The 25,817-nt window shown below is 43.3% G+C and overlaps 1 protein-coding gene across 2 annotated transcripts in view; it reads left to right on the top strand.

Moving 5' to 3' along the window:
• EVI5L (ecotropic viral integration site 5 like) overlaps nt 1–25,817 on the top strand; it is a 1,467,274-nt gene that overhangs the window by 692,247 nt on the left and 749,210 nt on the right. For both annotated transcript variants that reach the window (XM_069231736.1, XM_069231735.1), the window contains exon 5: nt 20,203–20,427. In XM_069231736.1, the coding sequence (XP_069087837.1) occupies nt 20,203–20,427 (225 nt within the window). The remainder of the gene's footprint in view (nt 1–20,202; nt 20,428–25,817) is intronic.

Raw genomic sequence — 25,817 nt, 5'->3', positions numbered from 1 at the left:
CCCAAGTCTCCCGATAAAAATGGTACCTCACTTGCGTGGGTAGGCCTAATGCTCGCGACAGGAAACGCAACATGGACACATCACATTTTTACACTGAAATCTGATGTGTTTCTTGCAAAGTGCCTAGCTGTAGACTTTGGCCTCTAGCTCACCCGGCACCTAGGGAAACCTACCAAACCTGCGCATTTTTGAAAACTAGACACCTAAGGGAGTCCAAGATGGAGTGACTTTTGGGGCTCTCACCAGGTTCTGTTACCCAGAATCCTTTGTAAACCTCAAAATGTGGCTAAAAAAACACTTTTTCCTCACATTTCGGTGACAGAAAGTTCTGTAATCTGAGAGGAGCCACAAATTTCCTTCCACCCAGCGTTCCCCCAAGTCTCCCGATAAAAATGGTACCTCACTTGTGTAGGTGGGCCAAGTGCTTGTGACAGGGAAGAGCCAAAAACATGTCGAAATTGAGGGGGAACCAAAGTGGGTCCAAAAGGGCAGTTTGAAAAAAAAGAGCAGCAGAATTTTTATCAGTTTAGATGAGACAATGCTGGGTGGTAGGAATTTCGTGGATTCCTGCAGATTCCGGAAGGTTCCCTCACAAAAATGTGGAAATTTGTTTTTCCAGCAAAGTTGGAGGTTTGCAGGGCATTGTGGGTAAGAAAATGGTGCAGGGTGACTGTGAAGCACACCACCCTGGAATCACCCAGATGTTTAGTTTTCAGATGTGTATAGGTCTTGTGGATTTCTCTACATGGCAGAGTCCCAAAGTCCATAACGTGCAGCCCTCACCATTCTAAGTGGGACGATTTTGAGAGTTAGCCAAGCTCTCATTGCCCAAATGTAAAACGAAAACCCAAAATAATCAAATGTCCTCTTGCTTGCAGTGGGATAAGATGTTTTAGTGTGCAGGGGAGAGCTGAAAGACTGTTACCCCCTTCAGTTGGGGGCATAACCAGGCCCATACTGGTTGGTAGCCATCACCCCACAATTTTTTATTTTTTTATTCCCTGGCATCTAGTAGACTTTCTGCCCCCCACCAGGGTGTGGATCGGGGTAGTTGTCCCATCTGCCCACTGGTGGCCAGAGCAACTTTGTCTCCATTTATTTAGGGTTGGGGTATGGCCATACCCCCACCCTTTTATTTTGAAAGAAAATCTTCCCTGATCTCTGGTGGGCAGATGGGCCTTCCAAAAATAAGGCAATCTACCCACAAGGGGGCAGATATGGCCAACAGTAATCTGCCCCCATGGGGAGCGACCCTTGCCCAAGGGGCTGTCCCCCCCCCAAACAAAACACACACATACACACACACCAATCTCTGGTGCCTAAGTGGTTTCTGCCCCCCCCCCCCCCCCCCTAAAAATAGGCTACCTGCCCCCAAGGGGAGCCACCCTTGCCTTAGGGGTCGCTCCCCACCTCTAAAAAAAAAAAATGATCCCTGGCGCCTAGAGGTTGCTGCCCCATGCCCTCCCCCCCCCCCTCCCCTGGGGGCAGAAAAGGCCTTGAAAAAAAAAGCCCTCCTGGGGAGCGACCCTTGTGCCAATTTCCTAAATGAAAAATAATCCCTGGTGTCTAGTGGGCATTTTAGCAGCCAGATCGCTTCACGATCCGGCTGCTAAAATGCTCTGAGAGACTTCAAAGGGAAGAAAATTAATTTCCTTCCCTTTGAAGGCTCTCAGGGCCCCCATCACATAATCGGAAGAGAAATGCAAAAGCATTTCTCTTCCGATCGAGCTGGAAGCTGAGCTTCCAGCGCAATGGGAGGGGGTGCCTCTGTGAGGTCAGCGCGCAATCGCATGCTGACGTCACGGCGGTGGGGGTGGAAGGGGAAGGGCTTCCCCTTCAATCCCTGCCTTTGGGGGGTGGGAGGGAAGACCACAGATGGAGCGCTAGCGCTCCCTCTGAGCTATGTGCCCAGGACGTAATGGTTACGTCCTGGGCACACGAGCACTGTGCCGCAGGACATAACCGTTACGTCCGCAGCACAGAACCGGTTAATCATGACATCTGGCTCACCATGCACAAAATGTCATTGTTGAGGAGACCGTCAGTGGCATTGATGCCAGCACCATCAGTGACTGCTTTGGCATAAATGCTATCTACAAATATCCTCGCAACAATTTCATTGACACCTGTGCCAATGATTACTATACCATTTAGGAAACCAACCTTACAAAAAAACATGAAACCCTCTAGAATAGCTTTAATATTTGAAAATGTTTATCTGTGCCGCTTTTGCCTGAGCATATATCACCAAGAAAGGTGTCCCTGTGTTTAACACAACTGTTTCTGGACACAAAGGGGTCAGATGATGAAGATGATGGTGTTTTTTGGACCTGCATATAGTCCACCACAATTGAAGTTAAAATACCAGGTTCTAGATGAGGAGGAATATAGGGAAATGGAGGTCGTAATTTCACTGATCCTGGCCACATTGAGGTTCCCAACACCAGGAGCTCCTATTAACCCTTTGAAGAACATTGTGATGATGAGATTGCGGCTTAGCAATCAAATTATGCAAGTATCACATGAATCTGTGATCCAGGTCTATATAACATAAGACCTATGATTTATGCTTGCGGGTTACTGCTGTTATTGCCCTGAATCAGAAACATCTGAGCCTAGCATACAAACTTCAAGACCTACGTCTCCATCTCACTATTTTATGTGTGCCTTCAATACAAGGTCCTCAAGATCCTATATCAAAACAATCAAATTTGGCAACTCAGTCTGTACTACCAACTGGAGATGACCAATGTTCTGATGGCGATCAGGCAGGTTAACTACTTCTGGACACGCCTCAATATATTGGTCCAGAAAAGAAAGATTATGTTGCACTCATTTTAAGAAATATTACTCTTCCTACAGCAAATTCTCCACCAGACGACAGGAATTTTTCACAGTCACATTGAAAGAGCATCTAAACATCTAAAAGGTTTGGCTTGCCACTGCTAACAATGGAAAACAACTGTTTCCTTTATGACTTTAACGAATCAACAAGGAAGCCTGTGAACGTGACCACATCTTCCACCGCTGGCCCAGTCTAAATCTGCATTTATTTGTGGCTAGTCAGAACCTAAAATACTACAACAGCAGCCATGCCCTATCTAAGCCATGAGGGGATGTTTTTTTAATCAGTTGGTCAGGAACTTAGGCACAGACATTTCCTCCACTTTGCCTTATACCAAGTGTATTGATGAAAATGAGGAGGGAACCATGTTGTCTCATTCTGACAGCCCCATTATGGCCCATACAATATTGGTTCACATAACTACGACTCCTTTCAGAGCAACCTCGAATCCCACTGAGGCAGTTGCAAAATCTACTGTGACATTGCGACAGCCAGAATCTGCATTCAAACCCACCCTCTGAGTTTGTCAGCTTTTCTCCTGAGTTCAATGAATTTCGCCTCATAAATATGTTGGATGATGGCAGAGACATACTATGTGAAGCCAGAGCAGTCTCTACAAACAGGACTTATGAGTAAAATGGTAATGATTCTGTTCCAGGTGTGCCAAGCATAGTTTGTACCTAATATATTTTTCTCTGCGTCAAATATTACCTTATCTGGTTTATCTAGTGAAATCTTGCCTACTTCACTTATCAGTCAGATTCCATTTGGCTCCCATTTCATGCTTTAGAAGAACACTGAATCACCCATCTCTTAGGTCTAATACACTCATTAAGGGATTCCTAAAAAGTATTTTCAGAGTTTTCTTCTAATAGGATCACCTCCTATTTCATGGCAATTTAACACATTTCTGTTCCAGTTGATTTGAAGTACTTTTGAGGCAATTCACAAAGCAGCATTGTAGTTGCCCTCTTGGATGGCTCTTCTATGGGCTGTAACTTCTGCTTAAACGATTAGCAAAATTCAAACCTTTACAAGCAAAGAAAACTTTCTTCAGTTTCTCAATTCATACTAAGGACGAATCCTCACTCTATTTTCAAATTACCATGTGACTTTCATTTAAACAAGCCAGTAGCTTTATAAACGTACTTTCAAAATCCTAAATGCAGTAAAAGGAGCTCTCATACTCAGATGGGAAAATATGCCTAAAGTTTTATATTAACAGAAAAAAAAACTTTTTGAAAAACTGGTCAACATTTAGTGGCTTACGTCCATCCACGTAAAGGTCAGTCTTTTTCAAAATATGACATAGGTGGCTGGATGTTTTCAAGCAAAGTCTTCTGTCATAATAAAGCAGCTCTTCTTGCTAGGGAAATGTGACTGTGAATTTAGCTGTTTCTACGTCCATAGCCTTATATACGGGTGTGCCAATAGTAGACATACGCAGAGCAGCAGCCTGTAGGAACAGACACATCTTTGAGGAACACTACTGTCTATGTTAGACAGTACACAGATTTAAAAGGTGGTGGGGCAAGCAGTTATTCGTCCTTCATTTCAATATGGTTGACGCTTTTTCTCTTTGTTTCCCACCATGTGCTAATACATGTATATTGTCAATTTACTGCTTGCTTCTCTGATTCAAGCATTTGAATCTATGAAAGATCTAATATTGGAGAAGAACAAAGCTAACTACTTGTAAATGTGGTTCTTCAATACTGGTATCTTTCATAGATTCACACTACCCACCCACGTCTCCAACTCATGCTCCCCTTGTGTCCTTTGTGGGGAAGAGTGAACACTGTACTGTATCCTGATTGGCTGAAGTTTGGGTCTTTTGAAATGTTGTGTATAGGCTTTTGTTTGGTCCATGTTAAAGGTTTTCTGATTATGTTTAACATTTCAGTGCTCTTTATGATTACCGTCTAGAGTCCCAACTCAACCACATGGATGATTGAAGCTTGTGAATCTACTAATGATACCAATAAGGAAGAACTACATTTTAAGTAAGTAACTTTTTTCTTATTTTTCGTTGTGCAGATATCTCGAATGAAGAGATTTAAACCATAAAGTTCTTGCAGCTAACCCCTCCGGTGTAAAGTCTGATTTCTCCTCAGAGAGACTTTTTAAAAAAAGTGAAGATCATCCACCATGAAAAATTTCACAAAACCAGGTCTCAAGAAGCCTTGTCAGATTTGCCTGTCTAACCCGTGACAACGTCTTCCTCGTCGACAACTCTACTGGCATCAACGATCACTTCTCCAGTGAAGTCCACTGGTATTGCTGCAGCCAAAGCACTGTTGCTGATGTGATAATTGTCAACGTCCAGCTCCTCATTGTTCAAACACTGTTGAAGACTGCATCATGAATGCCTATTATCCCCACATCCCTACCCCCAACAACCATTCCATTATTGACGACGTTGCTGACAGCAGACAGTTTATCTTCTGTGTCAAAGTCAATGACTATTACAAAGACCAAATAGAGGATGACAGCCTCAATTACATCTGGAGCTACCTTTTACATAGATTATTGCACATTCTACTATGAATGCTTCAGCCTTGACCTTTTCAGACTTTGGATTCAGAATTAGAAGCGGACATCCACGATCAAGAGCAAGCCTCAGATACAGCATACAACACTTCACAATTGGATATGTGCTACGGACCAGAATTTGAATAAGAGACTAATGAAGAAAAAGGATACCTTGAGGTTGATTACCAGCCTCAAAATTGTGAAGCTGAAATACCTCTAAAAGATCAAAACACTCTGGTGTTGTTGCTTTAGAGAGCCAAAGAGGATGCTAGTACCTTTTGTGTTTATGTCTACTTTGCAGCACCTAATGATCACATTTCAGAAGCTGCTCCCTCAGCAACCTCCTGTTCATCCTTTGACCAGACCTCTTCCTATACCATTAGCACTCTCAACTCCACCATGTGCTCCACTGCCTCCTTCACATCCCCACCTCCTCCACCTCATTGAGTGTCTGAGGTCCCTCCTCTAACTTCTCAATTGACACCTGTTCCAGGCTTGCAGTCTGTTCCACCAACAACTAGAGACATGGGTGAGGAAGATATGTGATCCATTCCCTATGTAGAAGAAGAAAGAAAACTCCCAGAAGGGAGTAGAAGGTTTTGGTGAACTTCATGAAGGAGAGTGGTAGGAATGGGAGTGATAGGACTACATTTTGCCAAAGGAGAGTGTCAGGGCACCCAATCTACCAGAATCTCCTCCAGATGGCCTCGTGGGTTTCATTACACTGCTATAGAGGGCAGCTAAAACGTTCAACCTCCCTGTGACATCGGCAGAAAAACAATGCTTTCTTTGACTTCAAAGAATAACCTCAGAAAACAACAAAGTCTATTCTAATTTTTGAGAGACAATGCAGCAGACGTTCTTCTGTCTATAGCTTCAAGTACAGATCTTATATATGCCTGTGGACGATACCTTACAGACCATCAAGACCTATACAAATATGGCTTGATCCCTAGGTATCTTACATTACAGGTGCCTTACTTTTACTCCTTTTCCTGGCTACAGCTGCTTCCATCTGTTTTGAGGATGTTTCATGCACTATAGAGGTCAAGCATTCCATCTGCCACTTTTTTATATATTATTTTGTATGCTTCATAACTTTCACTTAAAGGCACTCCCCTTTGGGCTGAATTCTGCACCTCGTATCTTTACAAAGTATCTAGTATCCCTGACTGCTTTCTGAGACGTCAGGGTCAGTAAGTATACCCTTGCTTGAATGACTGGCTCATCAAAGCTTCATCAAGGGAAGAGGCAAAAGCCTCTAGCATTGCCCCTAACTGAGAGGAACCTAAAACCCCAGGCCATGGCAAAAACCTTTTGTTACAGTTTCAATCAGACTTTACAAGTCTCTTCTGGGCTTAATGTCATTCTGCATTGGGCTACTTCAGTTCTGCTGGCTCACGAGGTGGCCTTTACAGAAGGAACTGGATAAAAAATGGCTACTAATGATTTGGTCTTGGGACGACACACTCTAAGTAACAAGACTGCTCAAAATGTCAATGCTGTGGAGGTTTGCATCGAACCTCGTTTCAGGCCTTCCTTTTTAGTGCTGAAGAGAAAGGATAGCGATGCATCAGTTTTGGGCTGGGTAGCCCACTTGCAAGAGCTAACATCCAGAAACCCCTGGTTGGATATAGCGAATACACACCACGTCAACATCCTGGAGCTAGGAACAATAAGACTGGCCCTACAGTCTTTCCTCTAGAGGTTCACAGGAGATTCTCAACAGGAAAGACAATACAACCTCGATGTTTTGCATCATAAAGCAAAGAGAAATGTGGTCCATGTCGCTCTCCAAAGAAGCACAAATGTTTTGGAACTGGTCATCTCTAACCAGTTGGATGTCACAACAGAACATATACAGTTTCAGAATGACCAAGCAGATGTACTTAGTTATGCTGTATCTGACTGCCTTAAAGGACTATGGGGGTTATTACAACTTTGGAGGAGGTGTTAATCCGTCCCAAAAGTGACGGTAAAGTGACGGATATACCACCAGCCGTATTACGAGTTCCATAGGATATAATGGACTTGTAATACGGCTGGTGGTATATCCGTCACTTTACCGTCACTTTTGGGACGGATTAACACCCCCTCCAAAGTTGTAATAACCCCCTATGTCTTATTGATGAGATGGTCTAACATCATTGCTTATTTCTTAACTCCATTTTCCTTACTCCGCAGGGTACTCGGAAGGTTAGAGCAGGTCACAGTTCCCTGATCTTCAGTGCGTCGGAGTGTCCTCTACAATACTTGTAGTCTACATAATATGGTTCCAAACACATCCAAGGCTCCTTTCCTGGCACAACAGAAAAATACTCCACTGCAGTCTCCGCTCTCTGTCTGACTGTTTGGTTCCTGATCACTTTCAGTTTGGCCTCTTGGACATTCCACATGATTGCAAAGACATTCTGCTGCAGGCATGCACATCTTCGACCACAAACAATTCTAATGCTAAGTGGAAGTGCTTTTGCACTTCGTGTAAAGACAGGAACCTCAGCCCAGTCTCCATGCAGCCACACCAAATCCGTCCATATTTACTGCATAGGCCAGAAGTGGCCTTAGGGTATTTCACAGTATGAATCCCTCTAGTAGAGTTTTCGAGATTCAGGCTACCTGAGAACAGTTCATCATCCTTGTTGTACAAAGGATTGTAAATTAGTTTATGAAAGGGCTGTGTAGAGCTTTTCTTCTTATACGGCGCCCTCCAGTACCTTGGTATCTAAATACATTATTAGGCCAACACATGCTAACTTCCTTTGAACCGATCTGCAAAGCTCATTTAAAGTTCACTTTCAAGTCTTACTGTTTTTGGTTGCCATCACTTCAGCAAAGAGAGTTGGGAAGTTGCAAGCTTTTTCAACAAAAGAGGTTTATTTTTCAGATTTGGTAAGAACAAAGTCATCCTTCGAACTAACCCAAAGCTTATGCCAAAAGTGCCTTCAGGCTTTCACCTGAATGAGTCTGCACTTGGTGGATGTACACAGGTGCATCTGATTTTACATGGACGAAACAAAAGACTTTTGAGCATTTGACAAGCTGTTGGTTCCCTTCAGCCATCCAGGAAGCGACTGATCCCTTTCGAATCAGGGAATAGCATGTTGCCTTTCAGCCTGTATCCTTTTCTGCCACAACAAAGTGAAGCATCTACTCCAGGGCAGACTCGGGACGCTTACCACAAGAAGCATTTCTCCACGGGAGTGGCTTTGCAGGGCATTTGCCATGCAGCCACCTCGAATAACAGGCACACATTCACAAAGCAATACTGTCTAGATGAATGAAGTGGCTGACTAAACAGTGTGATAAATAGGCAGCCCTCCACAACCTCTTCAAATAAACCTATGCTTACTTCCCACTTTGTTGTAATGTTATATACTAGTCTGATTCAAGCACATGAATATAGGAAACACCCAATACTGGAGAAAAAACGACTTAGCAAAACTCCAGTTCTGCAGCATTGGTATATTTAATATATTCACATGCGGCCTTCCCTCTTCCCCGCTCAGAGGCTCTGTTTCCATTATATACTCTTTTCACACTTGTACTTTGAAATCTGTGGCATATGGCCTCTAGGAGGAAATAGGAGAGATCAGCACCTCCGTGTAATTGGCTGAAGTTTGGGTTGTTACAAATGAGGTGGATGTGCCACTAAACAAACAGTGTTGATGCCTCTTGCCATTTGTTTCTGCTATTTAATTTATCGTGATTCCCAGCCTGATGAAGGGAGTGACTCAGGCAGAGAACTGCCTTTACAACACTGTCTTTAAAAACCACATTACCTTTACTCACAGAGTTTACAATAGATGTAAGTTAAGTACAATGTAGTTAAAAAGATAAAATAGGTTTTAACCTTTTCCATGCATACTTTATCAGACAGGTAAATATGTTTGTTTAAATAACATTAATATTTTGTTATTTAGAACAGAAAATTATAAAGGTACAGTGTAAAGTGAGGGAAGGCTCATTTTAGAGTTAAGGGGCTCGTAGTGAAAAAGGGAGGATAAGGGGATTTTAGGGTATAGGGGTGAGTTGAGGTAAAGGGACATAAGGGTAATATTAGGGTTTAGGGGTGGGTAGAGATAGAAGTCATGTTAGGATTTAGTGATGGGTACAGATAAAGGGGGGTAAGGGTGAGTTTAGGATTTGGTGAAGGGGGTGTAGGTAAAGAAAGATAAGGGTAATTTTAGGTTCTCTTGCAGGGGATCCTCATCAGCGGGGACCCCGGAGCATATACCAAATATATATATATATTATTTTTTTTTCACTGAAAAAAACAAAGGTTACAGGGAGGTTATAGTTAGGAAATAGAACTTTTTAAAAAACATAGACATTCACTCAAAAAAACTAAGTTTACAGGGACATTATAGTTAGGCTCACATTTTAAATGTGCAAAACCTTAGAAATTAGCCAGTTATAGTTACAGTTATCTCGACTAACTATAACTCATGCTCTAAGGTAACTATAACTCGCTCCCTCACCATGCTCTGGTAAATACCTACAAATTATGGCACTTATGACATCTTTGATTACATCATTGATAATATCAATGTAATATATGCAGTAAAATTCTGAACAAAAAAACTGTGCATGGCGGTGCGCAAGTTATAGTTACCTCCCTATAGTTACCTCCTGAAAATATTTTTTTTTTGCCCTGGGGGTGGGGGGTGTTCTCAGGGGTATATGCGTTTCCCCCCCCCCCATACCCTCCTCCCTGACCCCAGCCTTCCCTCCCCTTCCTTCCCACCTCTTCCTTCCCACCTCTTCCTTCCCAACCCTTCCTCCCCCCCCCCCTTAAAACAAAGTGTAGCCCGGGGGGTGATGGTCCCCGGGGAGCGGCCTTAGCAACGTATACGTTTTGATAATTTTGTGAAGATTTGTCAAGCAGCACCAAAGTTATAGGCAAAACAAACATATATATACACACACACACATATATATAGTTTTATTATTATATATATATATATATATACACACACATTTACATTTATGTAGCCGATGATAGAGGCTAAGAATGCCTACATACATTCCGTTTTCCTTTGATAAACTGTTCGCAGAATCGAGCACTTCTGTAAAAAAAAAACAGAAGGGAGACAGCCCATAAGGTGCAATCATCACAGCTATTATTAAAACAAAATTTGAAGAGACATCCAAAGACAACAGCAATAACAAGGAAATACTGGCACTGTACATTAAAGACCTCCAGGACCTCCTGTATCCCAGAGGTGACTGTTAGGTGACAGGTCAGTTTATTTTCAGCTCCTTCAGTGAGGATCCCTGAGCATTAGCTGTTCAGTTTTCTGGACTTTTGTTTTCAGAAAAATACCTTCAAAGTCCAATGATTGACTCTTCCCTTGATAGTTTTAAGTACCCTGTGTACTTTTAACTCTTTTCTGACTGAAATTGTTTTCTTTTCAGTCACAAAATGGCATCTTTATTCAACAACTGCCTTTCTTGTAGCAGGAAAATGGCACTATGTAACCCACCCTCTGTGTGCATTGTCTGCTTGCCTTCCTCACACTACCCTGAGACATGCTATCATTGTAAAACTTTCTCAATGAGAACCCCAAAAGACAGGGAAAAGAGCAGACTACATGCAAGGCAAGAGAGAGGAATGGTAAGACTTTAAAGTAGACTTGAGGGGTCGAAAACCTCCTTAAAAGAGCCCTCTTCTAATCAACACAAAGGGAGTACAGAAAAAGCACATCAAAAGCATCATTCGCCATCAACGAGTAGAAGGTCCGCAATAAGGGAGATACCTGTATGCTTCCCTTTGTTGCCAGCGTCATCGTCAAGGGGCCCGGTACCGCCTCCATTTTCCTCAAAGAGGCTTATGGCGGAGCGATCGCCGTCAATACTTTTGCCGAAGACACCATTGACTAAGAAACAGTCAACACCAAGACACCACTTCTTGGAGTAAAGACCCTTGTAGTCGAGACACACAGCATTACAAGGAAGGTCGACGTCACAACAGGCTGTCCCACGCCCGACGTTGAGTCACTAGCCGTCGCATCTGCACTCGCCGTCGCTATCGGCTCCACTGAAAACCATTACTATGTCAAAGCACCTAAAAACATCAAGACAAACCACCATCGAAAGAGAGACGACATCACACAGAGACCCGCTCGACCTTGCATTCAAGGATATTCACGTTGTTAAGCCTGTCCTTGTCTCCAGAAGTCACAATTGTACCTACAGTGACTACTCATTCACCAGTGGCACCCAGACTTGAGGAAACTCTCCATACACCGAGTTACATCCACCATAGTCCAGGGTCTGTTTACTGGCAGATTTACTCACCATCCAGAGACACTGCACATACACCCTCACCGCAACGTATCTGCCTTGTACGTTTTTTTCTGTTTCACCGGCATTGAGGCCTCAGGTGCAAGAAATAACACCACGAAGATCCAGAAGTCCACAGACTAGGCAATCACCGACCAGGTCTCCTTGATCGCAGAGAACAAGCTCTCAGTCTCTTAATAGGACAACACCAACCAGACTTAGACGCTCTCACCAGTCCACATCTCACAGAAGACATAGGACTCCCTCCTGGTCCACGACATCTCGTTCATCAATAAGAGACTACTCTCCAACATTATCTGACTCACCTCCGGCGAGGGTCTCCCCGGTGGACGATCTTATCACTCTTAATGACTCTCTTATTAGAGGAGCAATGAAATTGAACATTAATATTGCTTCTCCTCCTACTTTGTGATCCTCAAAACCCTCCACCATAGAACAGCCTCTAGACCTCTTCTACCTCTGGTTCCGGGTCTTTTGGATCCTTCCTCTGTACAAGCTGTTCCATCCTGCATTCTTTAAAAAAAAATACATGGCCCCTGATCAGGATCCTCTTTTTCTAGGAGCTGATCGTCCCTCGGATTCTATGATCATTGCAGTAGCAAGAAAAACTCAGGCACAAATTCAAACCCTATGATTGCAGGCCTTTCCAGCAGAGGGTTCAAAACCCTCATTGGTTACAACATTCACAACACCAAACCAGATCACACTACCATCCTCGAAGACAAGCAAGAGGAAAAGGAACCCATTGTCCATCAGTTTCCTCTGCTAAAGCACAAAGCATTGAGCTTTTGCTTCCCCTGTCTCCGTCTTCCGCTCCGGTGGGGGGAAGTATTATGAAAGATTTAGACGAGTGGCAGAAAATAACAAATGACAAATGGGTCTTGAATATTATTCAAAAAGGCCACTAGCTCAAGTCTCCTCCTCCTGCTGTCCCTCTGAAAATAACATCCTCTCATCTACAGAACAAAGTAAACATACTGTTCCAGAAAGAAGCTATAGAGGAGGTTCCACTTTCTCAACAGGGAAGAGGGTACACTCATGCTACCTTCTGGTTCAGAAAAGAGGCCCGACTTGCAAGTACAGACCAATTTTAGACTGAAGGCTTCTAAACAAGTACATCTGCAAAGAGAAATTCAGGATACTTGCCTTACACCAAATTTACTGGTGGGACTGGATGTGCTCCATCGATCTTCAGTAATTCTACTTCCATATCCCAATAACAAGGAAATGTTGGAAGTTTCTTCATTTCAGAGTGGCATCCAAGCACTACCAGTACAGTGTTGGCCTTTGGTCTCAAATCACCGTCTTGCACATTCTCAACGTGCACGGCAGTAGTAGCTGCATACCTGTGGAGTCAAAAGAAATGTATCTACCCATACTTGCACGACTGGTTAATCAAGAGCTCCTTACCAGCGCCCCCTTAGTCTATCTCTAGATGTACAAGCCATCTGGAAGTGGCTACTGGCCAAAGGTCTAACAATCTTCACCATTCATCTATCAGGAGAATCAAACACCCAGGCAGATTCCCTTAGTTGCAATTTTGCAGAAGCTCACTACTGGGTCATAAATGAACAAATTGTTCAAGACATTTTTCAGGAATAGGGTCAGCCTCAAATTGACCTCTTTGCAGACGAAAGCAACAAAAATTGCCCAGACTTTGAATCAGGTTTTACCGACCAGGAGCAAAGGGGAATGTTCTTATGATAGACTAGTCCAGGGCATTTCTTTGTGCTTTTCCCTCAATTTCTTTAATACTAGCAGCCATAAACAAACTGTACAGAGGTAGGACCAGAATGATCCTGATAGCCCCAGACTGGCTCCGCCAGTGGTGGTACCCAGATCGCCTTCCTATATCGTGAAGACCACACAAGAGACTGCTGTGCAGACCAGATTTCCTTTACAAACTCTGAGGGAAGGTTTTCCATCCTAGCCTTCCCTCGCTGAGCTTGACAGCATGGCTCCTGAATTCCCGCAATATGGACATTTAGGTCTCTCTCAGGAATGCAGAAACATTCTCAAGGAGTCAAAAACACCTGCAACTAGATGTTCTTACTCTTTTAAATGAAACAGGTTTTACATGTGGTGTATTAAGAATAATTATCATCCAATTCTGGTTCAGGAGGATGTTATTTTACCCTACCTCTTCCATCTAGCAATGTCAGGTTTACTGTTTTCCTCTATTAAGGCACATCTTGCAGCAATTACTGCTTATAGAAAATCACCTTCTCAAAGATCATTCTTCCAAATGCCTGTTGTTAAAGATTTCCTAGAAGGTTTAAAGAAGATGTGCACTCCTGTCCGTTCCCCGTCTCCTTCTTGGTAATTGAAGGTGGTACTATCAAAACTCATGGGTCCACTTTTTGAAGCTATACATAAGGCTTCCCTACAGCACCTTACATGGCAGACTGCTGTTCTTGTCGCTATTACTTCGGCATGCAGAGTTAGCGAGATTCAGTCTCTCTGTGCCAAAGAGCCTTACACAGTGTTCCATGCCAAGAGGATAGTGATGGGAACTCACCCCAGTTTCCTACGTTCTTTCCTAACCTGACCACACCAGCAAAAAGAGCATTACACTCTTTAGATCTAAAGCAAGTACTAAAGTTCTATCTGGACAAGACCAAAGACATTAAACAGTTTGACCACTTGTTTGTGAACTGCGGCCCCATGAGGATGGGGATGTAAAATGTAAATTAGCACTTGTATAGCGCACTACTCACCCGTTAGGGTCTCAAGGCGCTGTACTCATACCGCTATGGAACCCCTCCTGGCTTTTCCCTGTGAGGCGCCCACGCCTGAGCACCCCCAGGGTGAAGCCAAGCATCCAAGCGCTGTTGGGGCCGTTGTGGAGATTAAGCAAGCTATTGCCCAGAGTTGCAGAGTGGGACCCATGAATTAGATTAGGCATCAAGGCGAGAATTATCTGGTCAAGGGGAATTGAGCCCAAGACCTGCCGAAGCGGGACTTGAACCCTGGTCTTGATCCAGATCTCTTCTTCAGGGTCTGCCGCTCTAACCATTGAGCCACACTTCTCCACTCCTTCCAAACAAACCATTTCCAAATGTATAGTTTCTTGTATTCTGTTTACTTATCAGTTGGCCAACAAACAATTATCTGCTAAACTCAAAGCCCACTCTACAAGGGGCAAAGCAGCAACAGCAGCCCTACTAAAGAAAGTTCCCATCTCCGAAATTTGCAAAGCTGCTACTTGGAGATCGGTGCATACTTTCACAAGGCAGTACTGTCTAGATTCAGACACTAAGACAGATACCCAAGTAGGATAGGCCTCATTATGAAATCTGTTTCGCTGATAAAGGTACATATTGCTGTTCATCTTTGATTCATCCTCAGGAGTGTGGGATGGACTTGCTATTCTCTTCTGTGCTTATGACTATTGAAGAGGATTCCGTGGAAGAGATGGATAAGTTACTTACCTGTATTCCTAGTTTTCTTCCAGGGGAATCCTCATCAAAGTCATAAGCAACCTGCCTTCCTCACTGAACCAGTCTTGCATGCAGCAGTTCAAACATACCTGTGTTCTGTTATTCATATTACTATAAAAAAATACTAACCTGTCGCCTAACAGTCACCTCTGAGGCATGATGGGATAGAGGAGGTCCTGGAGGCCTTAAAGGCACAGTGCAAGTATTTCCTTGTTATTGCTGTTAATGCAGCCTATTGGCTAATAATGCCTTTTGATGTCTCCTCAACTTATGTTTTAATAAAAGCTGTGATTTTTGCACCCCATGCTCTTTCTTTCTCTCTCTCTCCCCCTTTTTCTGTCTCTTGTTTTTTACAGAAATGCTCGAGTCTGAGAAAAGTTTACTAAATGAAAACATAATGTAAGTAGGTGTTCTTAGCCTCTACTATAGGCTACATAATTTGCATAATTGTATAGATGTGTGTGTGTGTATATATATATATATATATATATATATATATATATTTGTGTGTATGAGGGCGATAAGTAACCAAGATCTGACATATTCAATAGCAAAACATACAGTATATGGGAACAGCATCAGGGTGAACAGAAAGATTTAAGATACTATGACATCCAACATATTAAACAAAATGATAGAGGAGGAGATCGAGAACAAAGATTGAGGAGAATGGAATCTAAATGGATTATTTTAATTGGAACTGAAATGCTGTGGTGTTTGAATATGAATGCAGAGTTACACAGACACCTATAGGAGATGAAAGAGGATAGGAGGCACTTGGAAGGAGACATTAATTTATCTAGATTATTTCGAACCTACATGAAGAATAAATTAGACCCTGGAGATGATAATTTTAGGTCATCATAGGGTTTTGTAATAAATAAGATCATTATAGGGGAAATAATCCCCTCATAAAAAAACTGCAGAGATTAGTATGTTCTTGTTTTGACTGTGTTTGACTATATAGACATTAGTTTAATTTGTTTTCATCCTTATGATACTTTATCGAGAGTCTATAACCCAATATGAGGAGGGATGTAAATATGATAAATAGTGCTTATATACTAGTTTTAGGTATTAATGAAATGAATCCTTGAACTTTTATAAATATGTTTGTTAAATAATGAAGGAATTGGTACTTTACCTAAATAAAGGCAATTGCATAAGAAAATAACATATGGGGAATATAAATGTAATCATATGTTGATCTAACTAAGACTGGTTAATGGATGTAGAATCATATTAAGCACATATATTGATTTAATAATAAGAAATGTGTATATTTAGGACACATTTGATTTTCATTATAGAAAAATGAACTTAATTTGGGTTAGAAATTGACTATAAATGTCGTTTAAGTGATATAAAACGATCACGGATTTTAATTGGTGGAGGTTTGGTGATCACATGACTTAAATACACTGACCTCACAATCAGCTCTATGGCCAGTCGAAGGCTCAGGCCGAAACGCGTTGCCATATCTGTTTGGATAGCACTGTGCACTTTGTACTTCACATGAAATAAGGAAATACATTACCTTTCGAATTGATGGATGGTGACGGCGTCATTCCTGCGATGAGAAGCTGGTAAATATTGCCTCCCGGATGCTTTGTAGTGATTTATGGCTTAATAATGTGTGTGTGTGTGTATATATATTATATATTTTTAAATATATATTTGGTATATGCTCCAGGGTTCCTGCGCATTAGCAGGAATATTCAGTGCTTATGACTTTGATGGGGATTCCCCTGGAAGAGAACTAGGATTTACAGGTAAGTAACGTATCCGTTTAAGGCTAGAAAGAGGGCAGTAAGGGTGTTATTAGAGTTTATTGGCTGGTAGATGTAAGGGTAATTCAAGAGATATGGGGAGTATAGAGAGGTAAATTGAGAGCAGGGTAGATTTAGGGTTTGGGGTGGGTAGAGATGGAAGGAGGTGATGGTAATTTTGTGGTGTAGGTGTGTTGTAAGGAAATGCCTCTTTTTACATGATCACCTTGAAAGTTTTGGACTGATGTTGCTGTTTTTGTAACTCTGAGAGTGCACTGCGTCTTGCTAATCAGACCTCAGTGCCAGTGTTCTAACCCCTTACAAGATGTATGTTGAAATGGCCACCCTCTATTGACATACTCTGACTAAGTAAGACAGCGTGTCTCTCCAAGGCTGCAACACTGGTTGTGCGACGCTGTTTGAGACAAAATACAAAATGGCTCCCAGCCCGCCCCTGAAACCTGGAAGAGCAGTTTTAAACTGCTAACTTGACTTTGCCATTTAAACTAATGGCAAAGCCCTCCTTCCCCTAACAATATATGTAAGTCCACAATTAGGAGGGCCTATGGATCCTTGAACAGGAGGCTATATATTAATAAGTAGGACATATACTTTTAATATGTTCTGACAGAAAACGGCAGCATTTCCAAATTGTTGTTTTTGCTCTTGAAAAGTTATTAGCCCCATTGGCTAACAGTTACTGAATGACTTTGCAGTCCGGCTACCTTATGAATGGGACTATTAAACTGAGTACTTCAAGGTATCAAATTAATCGTGGATTTAAACCCGACTTGATGCCCAACTCGAATTTAATGTCACTTTTAAGGAAAGGCAACTTTTGGAAAGTTGCCACTATGTTGCCCAGTTTGTCCAGTGGACCTGCACAGTTGCTGGTCAACAGACAGTCTTCTGACGTTCTGGGGAGGAGTGTGAATGACTCCCAGGCTCAGGAACAATAGAAGCTTGCAACAGGGAGAGATATTACTCCCCCTTGCAGGAAACCACTCAGGGTGTTGGCCCAAAAGGTGAACTCCAAAGGCAAAGCCACCTTTGGTGGGCAAATGTGATTACACTCCTGAAGGGTTGCCCCTTTGTTCAGGAAGACAGGCTAGCGACGGGAACAGAGAAGGGAGGCCAAAGCCAATCCAGTTTTCCTGTGGGCAGGTAGCCACACCTCTAGGGGGGGGCTACCAAGCTGCTAACATCCAAGAAAGGAAGTGGACAGAAAAGTGCACCCTGGAATTGCTACACTTAGCCAGAAGTCATCACTGGGTAGGAGGGATCTTGGTAGCCCATTGGCTATTGACCGCATCATCCCCCTAGGGCACTTTCTGGGCATAAATATGGCACTGGCACAGTGAACCTCAGATCACACCATAACTGGAGAAGGAACCAAAGGAGGACTGCCCTACTGACCCTTGGACCCGGCAGGAGAGGCTGCACGTGGCACCTTGGACAAGCAACAAAAGGACTGTGCCTATGGCTCTTGGCTCATGGGTAGAGTATCTCCTGAGCCCCAGACCAAAGGAGTGACTCCAAGGGTCAGTGACTTACCCCCAACCAGCACCAGGGCCGTCAAAGCTGAAGAAGCCCATTCTGTGAAGTCAGTAGCCACTTTTTTGTGAATCGCTGCTATAAAAGGGCCCCCCCCAATGAAATCATTCATATATAAAAATATATATTCACTGAAAAAACAAAGGTTACAGGGACATTATAGTTAGGTTATGAATTTAGTTGTGCAAAACAATAGAAATTCACCAGTTATATTTGGTTATTTCAAGAAACTATAACTCCCACCTTCGCCATATCTGTCTATCTATTTATCTATCTACTGTATGGTAAAAGAATGCATGGAAATGGCATACATTGTATGCATTGGGGCAATATACAGCCGATTCAAGCATGTGTGTATATGTATATATATATATATAGTACGAACGCTAGAGAACAGAAGTTACAGGTAAGCAACACATTTTTTTTAATGGAGAACTGGATGAGCATGTTATGCTTTTTATTACTCAACGAGAATAAATCTTGTATTCAGCAATAGTGTTGTATAGCAGCTAGCTCTCTCTTTTAATTATTAATCTGTGGTAGATAGGAGCTTCCCTACTGACTCTAAGCGAATATCATAAGTTAAGATTACTTCTTAAAATAATATACCAGTAAACTATATGGCAGTTTAATTTATAAGGACATTAATTGTAAACCTATTACATTCAACTTTATGTTCATCTTAGTCTTCATCATACAGTTGGTTCTAGAAGGCCTCTTTGCTAAATCCATTGAAATTACATTTTGAGTTGTTAAGCAACTGCTTTGTGTACACTTAAAAAATCAGCTAATTATCTTTTGATTGATGTCGTTGTATTGTGAAGTGTAGTAGTAAACATTATTTGTCTGTCTGGGATGTGCCAAATTGTATTTACCACTTTTCCTAGGTAGACATTGAATTATGTCCCAGAGAGTTGAATCAGATAAGTTGTGTTATATTGGGCCAGATGTAGGAAACAGTTTGCGACTCGCAAATGGCAAAAATTGCCGTTTGCGAGTCGCAAACCGGAGTTTCCTATGCAGAAATGCATTTTGCGAGTCGGAACCGACTCGCAAAATGCATTTCCGACTCGCAAATAGGAAGGGGTGTTCCCTTCCGATTTGCGAGTCTGAGTGGTATGCAATACCATTTGCGACCGCGTACGCGGTCGCAAATCGTATCGCAGTTACCATCCACTTCAAGTGGATGGTAACCCACTCGCAAATTGGAAGGGGTCCCCATAGGACCCCTTCCACTTTGTGAATGGACCCAAAAATATTTTTTCAGGGCAGGGAGTGGTCCCAGGGACCACTCCCTGCCCTGAAAAAATACCGAAACTAAAGGTTTCGTTTTTTTTTTTTAAGTGCAGCTCGTTTTCCTTTAAGGAAAACGGGCTACACTTTAAAAAAAAAAAAACTGCTTTATTGAAAGCAGTCACGAACATGGAGGTCTGCTGACTACAGCAGGCCTCCATAATTGCGAGTGCCTATACTCGCTATGGGGCCGCAATTTGCGACCCACCTCATGAATATTCATGAGGTGGGTCATTGCGACCCCATAGCGAGTTGCAGTCGGTGTCTGAGACACCGTACTGCATACCAATTTGCGAGGTGCAAATTGCGAGTCGCATGGACTCGCACTTTGCACCTCGCAAATTTTTACGTTGCTCCATCTGGCCCATTGTCTCCGCAGTTACGAATTAAATGTGGTTGGTGCTAGTTTGATAATTTGCATGATTATGAGAGTAAAGTTACGCAATTTGTGCTTTTGTATCCCCAGGAACTGATCCGAAAAGGAATCCCACACCACTTTCGTGCCATTGTTTGGCAGCTGCTGTGTAGTGCCACTGACATGCCAGTAAAGAATCAGTACTCTGAACTGCTGAAGATGTCCTCACCTTGTGAAAAGCTGATTCGGAGGGACATCGCTCGTACATATCCTGAACATGATTTTTTTAAGGGGCAGGACAGCTTGGGCCAGGAGGTTCTCTTCAATGTCATGAAGGTGATTCATGTCTCAATTTAAACAGTTTTTCTTCTGCTTACTTTCCCAAACATCGGACCATTCAACAATAACTTTGTTCACACACAGCTAACCCTTAATTTATTCATCCTGTCTAGTCACCATTTCATTTAACCATATCTTCCTCCGTACACAGCTAATCCGTAGTCCATTCACTCGGAAAACTGTCAGTCGACACTGCCACTAAAATACCCAATTTGTCCAGCCAAGCGTTCTTTCACCATTTTCATTGCATTAGTGTTGTAGAGTTGCATCCAGCCAGCAAGAAATTAATTTATCCAGCCAGTCACCCATCATTCCTCTTAAGCAATTGACCACGCCCCCCTTATTTCCCGTCGATGCACACAATGATTTATAATTCAATTATGGTTTAAAAAAAACTCTAAATTAAAAAAAAAATATAACCAAATCTGTGGCCAGCTGACAGTACCTTACCAAGTAGAGCAGTTACAGCAGCTTGTTCCTGTTTCATGGTCATCTGACAAGATTAAATAGTTAGGGATCCTTATAGGTCGAACTGCTTCACAAGTTGTAGGCCTAAATTATGCCTCTTTGATCTGTTAGTTGAAGGGAGACTGCAGCGGTTGTACTCCAAGTAGTTCGCATGGCAGAGAGAGTTGCAGTAATAAAGATGAGGGTCCTACCCCAGAGCCTTTATCTATCCCATTATCAATTCAATGCCTGATAAACTCCTTGTTCTCCAGTATTGGATCTTTCATAGATTCACATGCTTGAATCATCCCCGTCGTCGAGGTGGGAGCCTCACGGTAAACTTAAATATATAAAAAGCAGTAAGTCAGTAAAAGTAAAACCAGTAGGCCCTAGTAGGCCTCATAGGGTATTTTACAGTCTATCCACTTTGTTCTGTGAAAAGACCCAAACTTGAGTATCAACCAATCAGGATTCAGCCCCTCCCAAACACTCCCAACAGAGGCTGAATTCCCTCAGATTTTCTACCGCACGTCGTGTGAAGGGAGTCTCCCTGAGCTCTGCTCAGTTTTTTTCCTATTTTCTGACTGAAGATTGTTTTTTCTCTCAGGAAACTAGTTACAACTTTACTATGTCTGAAAAGGCAAAGAAGGGCCTGTTCAGAGACTGTGACAACTGTGGGAAGAAGAGACTACATATTGATGACCCCCACAAGAAGTGTATTTACTGCCTTCATCCAGACCATAAGGTGAGAGACTGCAAAATCTGTCGCACCTTTAGTCAAAAAACCCTCAAAGACCGAGAGGGTAGACTTCTCTTATGGCTGCAAAAACAGAAAGCCTTAGAGCATCCTTCATCAGACAGCGAAGAGTCACCACAAACTTCTCGCCCTCAGAAAAGAACAGATGAGAGAGATAGAGGTGCGGATGAACCACCAAGAAAAATGCACAAAAAGACAAAACAAGTCTTAACTGAAGAGGCAGTTAAACATGGACCAAAAAAGGTTCATTCAGAACCTACTACGCTGTTACACCGGAAAAGCACCTCAAAGAAACCATCCCTGTCTCTGTCACCACAAAAAGAGCCAGAAAAACTCTTTTCGGTGAAAAAACAACCGTCGACGACCGCCCCGTCGACGACAGTGTCGACGGTAACAGCGACCACGGTATCGTCGACGTTCACAACACCATCCTCACCGATGATTATGACGTCGTCGCCGTTGTCATCGACGACGATTATTACTGCAAAAATCTTCAAAAGAGCTTCGTCGGCAACCACAGCGTCGACAGCGGAGGCCTCCTGGGTTCACAAATCATCCAGGGCACTCCCATCTACGCAAGATACGTCGGCGAAGCGACCGTCGTCGGTAAAATACCCGTCGACGAAGGGACCGTCGACTAAGGACCCATTGACAAAGACGCAGTCATGGACGGAAGCGTCGGCGAGAGACCCGTCGACGACAGTACCGTCGACGAGGGAATCGTCGACGAGGGAACCGTCGACGAGGGAACCGTCGACGATGGAACCGACGATCACCACAGCATTAACAGTTTACAAACCTTTGGACATTTCACCAGATCATTCCTCATACCATCATGAGGACTCCACCAGATTCTTACCCCTTTCCCTTATTAATATAGGGGACAAGCCATCTGACATTTTGCCGATGCATACATCACCAAGTAAAGTGCTGCCATACCCACCGCAACATCTTTTAGACGATGATGATGATGAGGATCAAGGAATGTTTGGGGCAGCTAGTAGCCCGTCCCAACTAAATGTCAAATGTCAAGAGTTTGATGAAGAAGAGGATCAACATTACCAGTATAGTTATGCTTCAACATCTTATCCACAGGCAAACCAACCATCGCCACTAGCTATGCCTAGCACATTAGTGACAGATTTACAACATATGTTGAAGGACTACTATAAAAGGTTCCCACCGTCAACTCAGTCCATGCCACCTAGACCTCAAAGTTACCAGCAAGCTCAAACTACTAATGTTTCCGAAAAGCCACAGGCTAGTAGACCTGTAACTAGCCAAGCTCCGGAAGCTTACCTCTCGTCGGACGACGAAAGGGAAGAGGGCGAGCTAGCAGATTCAGCGGCTAGTGAATGGGACGATTATCTCGTTCCCACACCATCTCCACCTCCAGCAGCTCCAGTGGATTCTCCTCCAGAAGACATAGGAGGTTTCCATAATATCATAGAGAGAGCGGCGAAACGTTTTGGCCTGGCAATTGTTTCCCATGAAACTGAGTGTTTTTTGTATGACTTTAAAGAGCCATCAAAGAGATCTGTAAGAGCCATACCGATTGTGGATTTCTTATGGCAGGAGGGTTTGAAGGCAATGAAAAACCCGGCAACAGTGCCTTCACAAATGCCAAGGCTAGAGAAAAAATACAAGGCCCCAGATGATTCTCCGGCCTGTTTAGTCTCACAGCCGAAACCTGACTCGGTTATATCACAGTCGGCTCAACGAGGATCCAAAAACCCCTCTACGCCTATTGCGTCTCCCCCAGACAAAGAGGGAAGGAGACTAGACAATATCGGTAAGAAATTCTCCTCGGTTGCTGCAGTAACGGTCAAGGCGGCCAATTCCCTCGCCATCCTGGGAAGGTATGATCGCCAGATGTGGGCAGACATGTCCGCTTTTGTAGATTCACTGCCAGGAGATCTCAAGGTGGAAGCTAAAAAGGTCTTGCAGGAGGGAGAAAGGGTCTCCGCAGAGATAATAGACAGTGCAATAGATATTTCCCTCACTGGCTTTCGACAATTAGCTGGAGCAGCAGTCCTGCGCAGACAAGGGTGGCTTAAAGCTACTTCAATCAGACCAGAAGTCCAGACTCGTGTTCTCGACATGCCCTTCGATGGAGAGAGTTTGTTTGGCAAACATGTCGACGACATGCTGCAGGCTATCAAGACGGATACCGATACAGCAAAATCCCTAGGTACCCTGCAGTATAAAAAACTACCTTTTCGTGGAGCAAGGGGTAGAGGTAATTACTCCTTTCGAGGTGGATACCAACAATACAGGTCACAATATCCATCTTCCTCCACAGGACCAGGACATCAGCACCATCAACAACAGCAGCATTATCGATTACCACCAGCCGCAGCTTACAAACATCCGGCTAGAGGAAGAGGAGCTGCCCGAGGAAGAGATACAGGCAGAAAGCAATGACCAGCGGATAATCTCAACACCTCCCCAATCAATATTGAAGGTCGGAGGTCGCATCAATTCTTATTTCCCCAAGTGGAAGGCTATAACATCGGACAGATGGGTACTAGATGTAGTGACCAGAGGTCATACTCTGGAATTCATGCAAACACCACCGAGTGTCCCTCCATCGGGTACACCGCCTCCGAGGTTGAACCAACTTCTCAGGGAAGTAAGAATAATGCTAACAAAAGGAGCAATAGAACCAGTCCCTTTATCTCAAAAGAACAAAGGATTCTACTCCCGGTTTTTCCTTCTAAAGAAACCCTCAGGAGACTGGACTTGAGAGCACTAAACAAGTTTCTAAAGAAACAATCGTTCAGGATGGTAACGTTGCAGGATGTCCTGCGTCTCTTAAACACGGGAGATTGGATGGCATCCCTAGACCTCCAGGATGCTTATTTTCATATCCCCATATATCGCAAACATCGCAAATTTTTAAGGTTCAGGGTAGGAAGTATGCACCTCCAATTCCGGGTTCTACCATTCGGTCTCAAATCAGCCCCCAGAATCTTCACAAAAATGTTAGCTCCAGTAGCAGCACATCTTCGCCAGTCAGGTATCCAGGTCTTCCCTTACCTGGACGACTGGCTTATAAAGGCACCCTCAAAATTCCAAGAAACAAATCATATTTCCTATTGCCTTCAATTGTTACACAGCCTGGGGTTTGTAGTCAACTACCAGAAATCTCAGATATACCCCAAACAAGAATTGAGTTTCTTGGGAGCAATTTTGGACACAGTACGCAGCAAAGCGTACCCATCACACGAGAGGAAACAAAAGTTAACCTCTTTGGCAGACAACCTATCCAGAAAAAAGTTTGTTTCAGTCCGCATCTACAAATCATTGCTCGGAATGATATCATTGTGCATTCCGCTAGTCCCAGATTGCAGGCTCCATATGCGACCCCTGCAAGAGCAATTGGACATACAATGGACACAGGTCCACGGCTCCTTCGAAGACAAGATTCGCATAACGCCTCTAATGAAGAACACTGTGAGGTGGTGGGCGACTCCAACCAATTTCTCAAAAGGGCTGTCTTTTCTTCTTCAAACACCAAGTTACATAGTAACAACGGATGCCTCTCTCGAAGGATGGGGTGCACACTGCCAGGACCTGCAAATCAGCGGAATCTGGAATCAGCAAGAGAGCCAGCTCCACATCAATTATCTAGAACTCAAAGCAATACACTTAGCTCTAAAAGCTTTCTTGCCAAAGATACAATGTTCAAGCGTCTTAATCCGGACGGACAACATGACCAGCATGTTTTATCTAAACAAGCAAGGAGGCACAAGATCCCTACAACTCTCGCAGCTAGCCCAACAAATTTGGACATGGGCCATCAAACACAATATTTCACTAAAAGCGGAGCATGTGCCAGGACAGATCAATGTTCTAGCAGACACCCTGAGCAGGACAGTGATTCCTTATCACGAGTGGGAGCTAGACCAGAAAACTCTCAATGGCCTGTTTCTATTATGGGGCAAACCAAACTTAGACCTATTTGCCACTCTCGAGAACAAGAAATGCCAGTTCTACGCAAGTTGGCTTCCCCAAAAAGATTCGTGGGGGAATGCGTTTTCGATGAGATGGTCAGGAGTTTATGCCTACGCTTTTCCTCCGATCCCGCTCATTCCGAGAGTCATCAGAAAAATGAAGACGGAGGGGTGTCGACTTCTACTCATAGCTCCCAGATGGCCCAGACAAATATGGTATACGGAGC

The sequence above is a fragment of the Pleurodeles waltl genome, chromosome 4_2 (genome assembly GCF_031143425.1).
Source record: "Pleurodeles waltl isolate 20211129_DDA chromosome 4_2, aPleWal1.hap1.20221129, whole genome shotgun sequence".
Lineage (NCBI taxonomy): Eukaryota > Metazoa > Chordata > Amphibia > Caudata > Salamandridae > Pleurodeles > Pleurodeles waltl.
The sequence above is the reverse complement of the archived record's forward strand: the minus strand, read 5'-3'. Positions and strand labels throughout refer to the sequence as shown.